The sequence below is a fragment of the Myotis daubentonii genome, chromosome 3 (genome assembly GCF_963259705.1).
Source record: "Myotis daubentonii chromosome 3, mMyoDau2.1, whole genome shotgun sequence".
Lineage (NCBI taxonomy): Eukaryota > Metazoa > Chordata > Mammalia > Chiroptera > Vespertilionidae > Myotis > Myotis daubentonii.
The window spans coordinates 207,966,518-207,977,051 of record NC_081842.1 but is presented as its reverse complement, the minus strand read 5'-3'; the positions used below and the strand labels follow the sequence as shown (position 1 = coordinate 207,977,051).

Here is a 10,534-nt window from a genome sequence, read left to right as displayed (position 1 = left end):
CATAGCAACCGCTGGCCCGGTCCAGGGTTCACGGCCAACCGGATCCTCAGCCTCCCCGCCCCCACGGGAGGATGGGCGTTTTGGGCTCTGCACGCTGCGCGCTGAGCTGCCAGAGGCGGTGGAAAGCTGTCCAGTCCCACGCCCCCTCCCTACGTGGGAGCCGTTGGAACCTGGGGCCCTTGGGGTCAGCAACCCGTGGTGCCGAGCCCAGCTCCACTCTCGAGCTGTGCGACCTGAGGCAGGTGACTTGGCTGCTCTGTGCCCCTGTGTCCCTTACCTGTAAAATGGGGGTGATAATGACAGGAACCCCCTCATCGGGCTGTTGTGAAAATTGCATGAAATAAATGCAGGGTGTAGAACACTTACCAGCCTAGAGCGAGCACCTCATAAATAGTATTTTCCACTTTGGGAAGTGGAGCCCCAGGGAGGCAAAATACTTGCGGGGTGACACGCACATGAGGTGTTAGGCACAGTTGGGAGCGGAACGCACTGGCCCATCCGTTCGGAGACACCCACCGGGATGCTGGTGCCACCTATTAGGGCTCCCCAAGGGCTTCCTAAGCTTCCTGGGCACCCCTCTTCCTGACCTCTGGAAGCTTCCCTGTCACTGAACGGCCAATGACCAGGCAGTGAGGTCCCCCAAAGCCCGAAAAGGCCTTGCTTTAGCAAGCCCTGTCTCCCCAGTGCCCACCCCACCCCACACCTGACAGACAAGTCCGTGAATGAATATGGATTTATTTAATTCATTGATTACTTAGCTGATTTCCTCTTCCCAAACACCCTTCCCAACCAAACTCTTTCATACCTTAGCCACCCACTTTCTGCCTTACAGGACACCCCTTTCCTTAGCGACTTCCTGTCCTCACTGTCGGCCCCCCACCCACCCCACCCCCATCACCACTCCGTTAGGGTTTCCCATGGCACATTTCCCGGGTCCAGCTCTCCCCTTCAGCCTGTTCTTCCTGACCTCCCTTCCCCTTTAGTGACCTTTTGTCCTCAAACAGCTGTTTCTGGGTCAAAGGCCTTCCTGCAGGCCCATGGGTGTGCACTGCCCCGGGTAAGAACAAACCCTCCCATGTGAGAGGTGACGCCAGACACCAATCTTCATTCCAGAAAAGGGGGAAAGTGGGGGAGGGGGGGGCGGTGCCGGCAAGGTGGGGCTCTCTTTCTGGGTTCTTGGTCCCCCTGGAGAAGGGTCTGGGGCCGGAGGACACAGGCTCCTGCCCCGAGGCCAGGTTTCCCCGGAGACAGCTCGGTCTCCAGGGATTTATTTTTGCACATGGTTTGGGAGAATCTCTGTTGCTGGAATAACGACAACCGTTTTCCCCCTTCTCCTTCCTTCCAATAGGCAGATTTTATAAACTAGAGCAGCTGCCTGAAGGTTTCCAAGAGAAAATTCTGCACAGTTTCTAAGCAGAGTGACAGCTCCCCTCCACAGGAAGTTGCTTTTATTAGGGTGCTGGTTGTTTTTTTCATCTCTCTCTTTTTTTCTCTTTCTCTTTTGTAAGGTTCCATCTATCGGTCATCAGGCGGTACCTTGGGCCTTGTGGCATTTCTGTTTTTCCCCGGTTTGCCTGGAACCCACGATTACATCTAGACCACAGTGGCTTGCTCAACACGGAGGCAGAGTTGAACCGCAGATAAGTGGGTCACTTGCCTCGCCTGGACAGAAGAATCCCAAGCCAAGGTCAGCGTCCGTAGTGATAGGCCACGTTGACAGCATGCATCCTTGACCTGATGTGATGAGAATGATCCTTTACCCCCACGGTCTTCCTCCCAAAACCCATAACCCCAGTTGAACTATGAGAGAAACATCAGACTGACCCCAGTTGAGGACAGTCTACAAAACACCTGACCATCAACATCAAGGAAAGCCCGGCCGGTGTGGCTCAGTGGTTGAGCGTCGACCTATGAAGCAGGAGGTCAGGGTTCTATTCCAGGTCAGGGCACATGCCCAGCCAGGTTGTGGGCTCAATCTCCAGTGTGGGGTATGCAAGAGGCAGGCGATCCATGATTCTCTCTCATCATTGATGTTTCTCTCTCTCTCTCTCTTTCCCTCTCCCTTCATCTGTGAAATCAATAAAAATATTTTTTAAAAGAAAAAAAAAAACAAGGAAAGTCTCATAAACTGTCCAGCCAAGGGCTGCCTAAGGAGACACGGTGACTAAAAGTAATGCTGTATTCTGGATGGAATCCTGGGACAGGTCAAAATGAATGAATCTGAATGAAATGTGGAGTTCAGTTCATCATAAAGGACCAATGTCGGCTCCTCCATTGTGAAAAATGTACCGTAGTAATGACAGATGTGAACAATGGAGGAAACTGGGTCAGGGGTAGATGCACTATCTTCACAACTTTTCTGCAAACCTGAAACTATTCTGAAGTAAAAGTTTAGTTTTTTTTAAGTGGCTCTCACGTTTACATTTCAGGCAATCCCAAGACCCAGTTCCCTTTGGTTCCCTCTTTTTGCCAGAATTAAGGATCTGAGCCTCTGCCTTCCGGAGTATCCAAGCCACTAGCTCCCACCTCATTTTCATGGCAACTATCATCATTTTCAAGCCGGGGAAAACTCACTTCCTCACCATTTCATACCCAATGAGCCTGGCACAGGGCCTGGCCCACAGTAGGTGCTAAGTTAACATCTGTCAAATGAATAAAATGCTTGAGGAGGATCTGTAGGAGGGGATCCAAGCAGAAAGCCAAGCTCTTTCCTTCCTAGGCAAAAAGTCCTACCTGCTCATCTCCATCCATAGAGCGAAGACTTCAGACAATCTGGTTAGAAGGGGGTGGAGACTTCTCTTGACACTGCTTTGGGGAGCAAGCACACAGATTTACTTAGGATTGGATTTGTTGGGTGCTTTGGGGAGCTGATGGAGATAATGAGAAGCAAGCTGACTCCTCCCTCCTCCCCAACCCTACGGTGATGCCACCACTGCCCCTTAGTACCCTGGGTGTCAGCTCTGGACTGCCAAAAAACATCTGCAAAGAAGCTTTGGCAGCCAGAACTGTTTGCTAGGTCTTGAAAGTCCATCACTTAGCACATAGTAGGCACTTCACATCCATACTAATAAAAGGGTCATATGCTAATTAGACTGGATGTCCTTCTGGACAAAGCCATGGTGGCAGGGCCAAGACAGAGGCAGTTAGGGGTGATCAGGACAGCAGGGGAGAGCGGTTAGGAGGATCAGGCTGGCAGGCAGGCGAGAGGTTAGGAGCCAGCGGTCCAGGGTTGCAAGAGGGATGTCCCCCGAGGGGTTCCAGATTAGAGAGGGTGCAGGCCAGACTGAGGGACATCCCCCCTCCCTTGCACGAATTTCATGCACCAGGCCTGTAGTATGTTCATATTGATGGCTACCATTTATTATGCACCAGGTCCTGTGCTGGGAAGGAGAAAGGGGGTTCTGTTTATTTGTGTGGTAGGCATTTGTCACCCCCGTTTTACAGAAGCCCAAAGAGCTTGAGAAACTGGCCCCAAGGCACAACTAGAAAGCATACCAGAGAAGTTTCCAATCCAAGTCACCTAAGTCCTAAATTCGAGCCCTTTACTCTTGCAGCAGCCTCCTTAAAGTCTGCCCCTCCCGCTGGGTCCTCAGGGCCCCGGATTTTGCTGCCTGCTGTCTGCAGAACTCACTCATTCATCTGGGGCCTCCAGACAGCAGTAATTTTTAAGTCTCTTTCTTTTAACACTTAATTTGCCAATTTCCCTCTTGGAGGTGCTTTCTGATATTCCTTCAGACTGTCAGCCTGGACAGGCCACAAGCAGAATCCGAAGAGATGGATGCTTATTACAAGCATTCAATTAGTGGTGTTTGAATGATGCAGCCACAGATGCTCCATCCACGCATGGAGGCGTGGAGACACCCTCCCCCACCTCGGACTGGTGATGGCCCTTGCCATATGTATTGCTACCTAACCAGATATCCTGCACTTGGTATAATTTGATATCTGCCCAGTCCCCAAAGTGCCTTCTCAACAAATGCTCACCCTGATGTTCGAGTGGATGTGGAAGATTTATGTTCTCTTTTGCTGAGTGGAGTCCTCCGGAAAGGCGGACTGACTTCCCAGGCCGAGATTCCTGCTTTGGCTGACGGGGTGGCCTCCAGCAGGAACATTTTAATACATCACTTATTAAAATGGACCTGGAGCCTCGGCCAAGGGCTCCCACGCTCCCCCCTTCCCAGCAGAGGGCAGCTCAGGGCCTTCGCTGGCCACATCAAGCCCTGCCTCCTCGGATCCCTTCTGCAGTTGTCTGCTGTGCAGCATAGCAGGAGAGCCCAGCCTCAAAACAACAAACCCACAAGAGGATCTTTACAGCTGACGGACAGTGGCTGCAGCGGATGACTCTGCATCTCCATCCTGGAGCTTGGGCTCTGGGTTCGAGTTCTGTCCCAGCGACTTAACCAGCTGAGTGGCCTCATACAAGCTACTTCATGTCTCTGAGCCCTGGCTGCTCCTGCACAACCAGGATAATAATGCCTACTTCATAGGGCTGTTGTGAGTGGGGTAGACAGCCAAAGCTTAATTCATGTGGCTGCCGTGTGGTCCTTTTAGCAAAACCTTTTGGTGTGTCCATTTCCTCCCTGACTAAAGAGAGTTCATGGTGGTGGGTTTCCAGGGTTGCTGGGCCGATTATGTGAAAGGATGGAAGGGCAAGCACTTTGGAATTGCAGTGCTCGGCTCAGGTAAGTGGTAATTACTCCGGGGTGCGAATATGTGTGCCTTCTGAGAGAAGCTTTCCATATGGCTCCTACCCATCTTGGCAGATGGATGGCACACAGAAGGTGCACCCTGTCCCTGGCTCTCTGTGAGGCACCCTGGGCCTTCTCTCACGGGAAAAGCTGGGCTCAGGTCCCATTAGCTCCAAAATGCTGGGATTCTCTGAGATCAGCAGGGAGCAGAGGCAGGTTCAGGAACAGGGGCATGCATCTGGGAAAATCAATCTCGCCTTCCCAAGTCACCCTGCGGGCACTGCCAATAATACCAGCTTGCCCGTCGTCATTCCTCACTACCGCTGATGGGAGGACCAGCTCTCTGGGGGGCCCTCCTGGGCTCTGGGCCTCCACCGCCTGGGAAGGGGGAATGAGACATCCCCCCTCCCCCACAGGCTCTCTGAAGCCCCCCTTCCTCCCCCATCCCCAACCCCACCCCAAGGCCTGTCTTACCTGATGTCTGAGTCACAGGCAGGCTCCCGTCACTGTGAGCTGTGTTGTGACTCCCAGGCTGACAGTTTTACAACAAACACATTAAAAGCTCCCGGCACTGGGGCTCCTGGATGTGGAACAGACTTTCTTCAGCCAAAATCCTTCTCCCAACCCCTCCTTCCCCAGGGGCCTGCTCCACCGCCATTAACTGCCCTGAACATGAGGGGCCCAGAAGTTTTTTCATAAGGAGCCTTTTTGAGCGGTGGTTGCAGGGAAGCTTCTGAGTGAGGAAGCCTGAGACACCCCAGGCCGTGGACCCCAGAGGACCGACTCGTCCCTCACGCCAGGACCAGTGAACTCAGGAAGGAGAGGAGAGGGGTGAGGGGGGCCTAGCTCTTCCTCGGCCCTGCATTTTCGGACAGGTGGCCCTCGGTGAAGGATTATATGGCATACGATCCTGAGGGCTAGGTATTGTGTTAACCCTCCCAACAACCTGTGCGGTGGGAGCTGCATTATCCCCACGTTACAGATTTCGAAAGGCTTAAAGAAGTGAAAGGTCTTGCTCAAATCCATACAGTTAGGAAGTGAAGGAGCTGGGATTTGAGTCCCAGTCTGCCAGCCTCCAAACGCTGTTCTTAACAAGACTGCCGCCCTACACACCAGCCCTCCTTCTCTGCACACCCACCGGCGACGGCAGGAACCTCAGGGAAGCAGGGAGGCCCAGTGAAAATCCACACAGTGAATGAACTTGCTCTTTGAACTTGCTGTCCAGCTTGTCTTCCCTACCATCGGAGCCCAGTCCACAGTGCCTCCCACTTTGCCTTTTTGCTTCACAGGCAAAAAGCAAGTCCCCCAGAACCAAAGCAGAGAAAAGAGAGGAGTGAGACACAGGAACAGTTCTTTTATTGTACATCGGAGAAATAGCCCTGTGTGCTGGTTCAAGGTGCAACATACAGAATATCGAATTAAGAAAAGAGGACCAGGGAAGGGAAGGGAAGAAACCTCTTGAGGTCCAAAGTTGCAAACAAAAAGATGGTAAAAGATTTCCTCACGCAAGAGGCATTTTTGCAAATACCATGCAAAACAGGCAGCTGGTGTGCCTTAAGAGAACCCCTATAAATAACAGAAAAGACACTCTAAGCATTCCTTTACGTGGACTCAGAGCACAAAGAAAAAGAAAAGAAACCAAAATGCCGTTTGGCATTTCAAGATATTTGGCACTCTTGTGATTACATTTTGTTTTTTACAGTCCATTAAAGAAAATAAACTGACACAATATCAGAGAAAAAAACAGGCTGCTCACCCAACAGACTGCAGAGAGAGATTAGAAAAAGCTCAAGCATTTTTTTTCTTTGTTTTTGTTTTTTGTTTTTTTATGGTTTTTCTTTCCTGACATAGAAAAATGTATCCATTTGCATTAACTTGGGCAAATAGCTTGCAGCAAGAAAGAAACACAGCTTTACAATTCATTTTAAAATAAAACAGGGATTCTTTCTAGGTAGCCATCATTTCTTAGAAAAGTTCTCTTATCTTCAACACATTCTTGATTAACTTTGAAAGAGGACCAAAATAAAACAATATCTATACAGATCATTTTCCGGTATTTTTTTTTGTACATCCAAGGATAACAACATAAAAAAATAAAACTGAACAGCATTTCACATCCAAGTGCACAGAATAATTTTTGCAAGACTAAATAATGTAAACATTGGGAACAGCCAAATCAGCGAAGATTGCCACCACCTCAAACACCCGGCGCTGCCGCTTCACTATTAAAGTGGTTCAAAATCCGGATCTATAATTGCGCAACATTCACTGTATATAAAAAGAAATGGATATTAATTTTGACAAATAGCTGCAACTGAGACTTTATTTCTTTATATGTGTGTGTGTATATAGTGATTTTGTTATTTATTTTTTTAATTTTATTTTTTGCAGAGGAGCCCAGAGCCTTCTCCTCCTCCTCCTCCTCCTCCTTCTCCCGCCTCATCATCTGTCTCCCGGCCTGACTCGACATACAGGCTGTTGATTCCATCGCAGGTAGCAAGCTAGTAATAAATTTCAAAGTGCTTCCTCTCTTCACACGCTTTTTGCCAATAACTGTTAGCGCCGTTCTTATTCTTATCCTCACCCTTAACCCATTGTCTTTGGGGGAGTTAAATACCAGGAGGTGCCTTGTCTGTCATAGTTTTCAGCACGTCATCAATCCTATCATCTTCAATAACAACTGCAAAAAACGGGGGGGAGAAGAGGAAGAGTGAGCGCGCTGGGCCTCGCCAGGGGTCTCGGTTACTCGAGCGGGGGAGGGGGGATTGGAGGAGGGCAGGGGGAGGGTTCCTCGCGAGCAGACACAGCCCTCTCCTCCCGGGCCTCCGCCCAGGGTCCCTCTGTGGCTTTCCTCTGAACCCCTCCCCCCACCCCACCCCCTGGCTGTGTCCCAGCTCAGTTCTAAGAAAAGGAATCAGAGAGAGGACGCAAATCCCGCAGCCCCTTCTGCTTCCACCCCACCCACCTCACCCGCGGGGGGGAGGGGGGACATTAATTTAGAAGGAAGGCTCCAGGTCAGAAGAGGGAGGGGAGGGGAAGCCAAGGTCTCCGGGTCTGGGACCCTCGGGGACGCTCCAAGCGCGGCGCGGGTAGCCCAGACTGGGCGAGGCGGTGCTGGGAGGGAGAGCGGACGCTGGGGGCCGGTTCCCACGGCGCGCGGCGGGTCCAGGGATCCCGGGACCCGCTCTGGAGCGTACTCGGCCCCTCCACTTCCCCCGCCGCTGCCTCCCGGGTCTCGCCCGCCTCTCCGAGCCTGCCTCTCGCTGCGTCCCCCGCCTCTCTCTCCATCCCGACCCGGCCTCGCCTTCCCCATTCCCTTTCTCAGTCTCTCCGCGCACCAGTCACCTGTCGGGATCTCTGGGGCGCTCTCTGCATCTGGGGTGCCGGCCGCCCTCCTTGTTTCAGCGGCTTCTCTGCCCTCCCCGGAGCCAGCGTCCCCGCGCACAGTCTCTCCCGCTCTGGCTCCCTCTCCCGAGCTTTGTCTCGGTCTCACCCATCCCGGTCCCCACCCCCACCCCACCGGCCGGCTCCCTCCCTGTCTCCGCGCCTCGGTGTCTCCCGGCTGCTGCCTGCATCCTCGTTGTGTACACGCCTCGGGACCTCCTCTCGGAGCCACTCGGTGTCCCAGTGTCTCCCGGGCTTTCCCAGCTCTCGCGCCCAGCGCCCAGGCTCCGCCAACTCCCTCCCCCAGAGTCACAATGGAAACCCGAAAGCGCCTAGACTTCCCCGCAGGAATAGGGTCCTCTCTCCGCACTTCCCCACGCGTCCCCTGGGGAGTCCTGGGACACCACCGCCCAGGTGCAGAGCGACTACACTGCGCAAAAGAGGGGGGGGGGGTCAAACAGCAAACTTCGGTGCGGGTGGGGTCCCGGGATAGCCTCCAGCCCCCGCTGCAGCCAGAAGCGCCACGCCCCCTGGGTGACCCCACCGGGAATCCGGCGGAGGTGGAGGGAGCCCGCGGCAGCTGGAGCCGAACCGCAGTGCGGGCTCCCCCAGTTCCGCACGAAGGGGGTTCCACTGGGTCGGAACGGGCTCCCGGGTGCGGGAGATCCTCGCACACCGCCGCCAGGCCCCCGTGCCCGAGAAAGGGGGTGCCGGGGGGAGGGGGCCGCCACTCACCCCGCTTGCTCCGGCCGATCTGGCCCAGCTTGGGCGGCCGCTTGTTCTGCCCGGCGGCGAAGAAGTTGTTGGTGTCCTGCAGGCGGCTCAGCTTCTCGTCGCCGTAGGGCAGCACCTCCGACATGGCTGCGTCCGGGGGCTCTGCGGCGGCGGCGGCGCCTCCTCCGCCCGCGTCCCCGCCCGCGGCGGACAGGGTCAGCGGCGCTGGGGCCGGGGGCGGCCGGCCGGGGACGGCCCGCGGGCTGCGGCGGCGGCGCCGGCGGGAGGCAGGGGGGCGCCGCTAGGGCAGGAGCGCGTGGCCCGCCGGAGCGACCCGGCGAGCGCCCGCCGCTGCGCTGCGCTCCGATGGGCGCGCGAGGGGCTGCTGCTCGGGCGGAGCAGAGCCGGACTCACATCCTCGGCCGGCGCGCTCGCTCGGGCGCGGGGCTGGAGCCGGCGGGCGGGGCGGGAGCCGGGAGGAAGGGGGGTCCCGGCGAGCCCCGAGGGCGCGGGGCCGAGCGGGGCGCACTCCGGAGCCGGCGGGCTGGTCCTGCGTGCGGGCGGCGGCGGGCAGGTCCGGGAGGCTGACTGGGGAGCTGAGAGCAGCGGGTTGGTGAGGGGCGGAGGGGGAGGTGGAGAGAAGGGAGGGAGGAGGGAGGACACGAGGGGGGGTACCCGGAGGGAGGGGGCGGGGAGAGAGCAACCGAAAGGGAGACGCGGAGAAAAACAGAGACCGGGAGGGAGGGAGGAGAGAGAGAAAGAGGGGAGAAGAGAGGCGAGAGGAGCGACTAGGTCAGCATCCGAGAGGCCGCGGCCAGGGAGGAGCTGGGAAGGGAGAGGAACCGGGGGGAGGAAGGGAGGACGCGGAGGGAAGGTGGGGAGCGAGCGAGCGGAGAGGGCGCTGGGGCTGCGGAGCCCGCTGCGAGCCAGCAATGCCGGCCGGGGAGGCGAGGCCGGGAGGAAGCCGGGGGAGCGAGGGGAGGGGGCCGGGGCCGCGGGGAGAGATCCCTGGAAGCCGAGCGACGTCACGGGGCCGCGCCGGCCGGCCCGGGCCGCGGCTGGCTTCCTGCCCCCGCCCCCAGCACCCGGCGTCCGCCCGCGCGGAGGGGCCCCCCCGGGAGCCCCGCCCGGCCCCGCGGCCTCCGGCACCCCCTCCCCCCCGCGCTCCCTCCCGCGGGTGTTTACCCGGCCCCGAGCCGGGACTGACGCGGCGGACCCGCGCGGACCCGCCAGCCCCGCCGCCTGCGGGGAGCCGGGGGGACCGGGGCTTCCGGGAGCGGGAGGGGCGCGGGCGGACCCCGCACTCCGGGAAGGACAGGTGGAAGCCGCGCTCTCTCCTCCCAGAGGCCCGACGCGGGGGCGCAAGGTCCGAGGGCAACCAGGTGACCCGCGGACACGACCTCTCCTGCCAGCCTCAAACCAAGGCGGCCCTACCCCCCACCACCGCACTTCGGCCAACTTCGGAATCTCAGGACGCGTCCCCTTGGGCCTCACACTCTCCCTCCCCCCTTCTCTGCTCTCCCAGGAAGGCCCGGCCGGCCTTCGGAGGCGGTGCGGGGAGGAAAGGGGCAGCCCCACGCCCGGAGGAGAGGGGAGCGCCTCGTTACGCCGGGCTCACCCGGGATACCCGGCTCTAGGCTGCGTCCGCCCGAGACGTCGGGGCCTGCAGCCCTTTGCCCTCGGGACCTCCCTTCCAGCAACAGCCATGAGCCCTGGGGAGAGACTGTGGCTGCTGAGCGGAGGAGCGG

General features: G+C 57.1%; 1 protein-coding gene and 1 long non-coding RNA gene across 2 annotated transcripts; both read right to left on the bottom strand.

Annotated features, from left to right (window-relative positions):
* Window positions 1–763: 763 nt before the first annotated feature.
* LOC132229544 (uncharacterized) lies at window positions 764–5,276 on the bottom strand. Its single transcript, XR_009451707.1, has 3 exons — window positions 5,163–5,276; window positions 2,734–2,808; window positions 764–1,734 (listed from the first exon to the last, which is right to left on the bottom strand). It is a non-coding gene; the product is annotated as an uncharacterized LOC132229544 (long non-coding RNA).
* A 746-nt stretch (window positions 5,277–6,022) lies between these two features.
* CAMK2N1 (calcium/calmodulin dependent protein kinase II inhibitor 1) lies at window positions 6,023–9,421 on the bottom strand. The gene is made up of 2 exons (XM_059690954.1): window positions 8,808–9,421; window positions 6,023–7,368 (listed from the first exon to the last, which is right to left on the bottom strand). The coding sequence occupies exons 1-2, from the start codon at window positions 8,929–8,931 to the stop codon at window positions 7,298–7,300; spliced, it is 195 nt and encodes a 64-aa protein (XP_059546937.1). The 5' UTR covers window positions 8,932–9,421; the 3' UTR covers window positions 6,023–7,297.
* Between the last annotated feature and the right edge of the window lie 1,113 nt (window positions 9,422–10,534).

Excerpts from the sequence above, each read along its gene's own strand:
- CAMK2N1 (XM_059690954.1), bottom strand. The coding sequence starts at position 8,931 with ATGTCGGAGGTGCTGCCCTACGGCGACGAGAAGCTGAGCCGCCTGCAG. Across the intron at positions 7,369-8,807 it reads GATCGGCCGGAGCAAGCGGG|TTGTTATTGAAGATGATAGG; the intron begins GTGAGTGGCGGC and ends CGTTTTTTGCAG.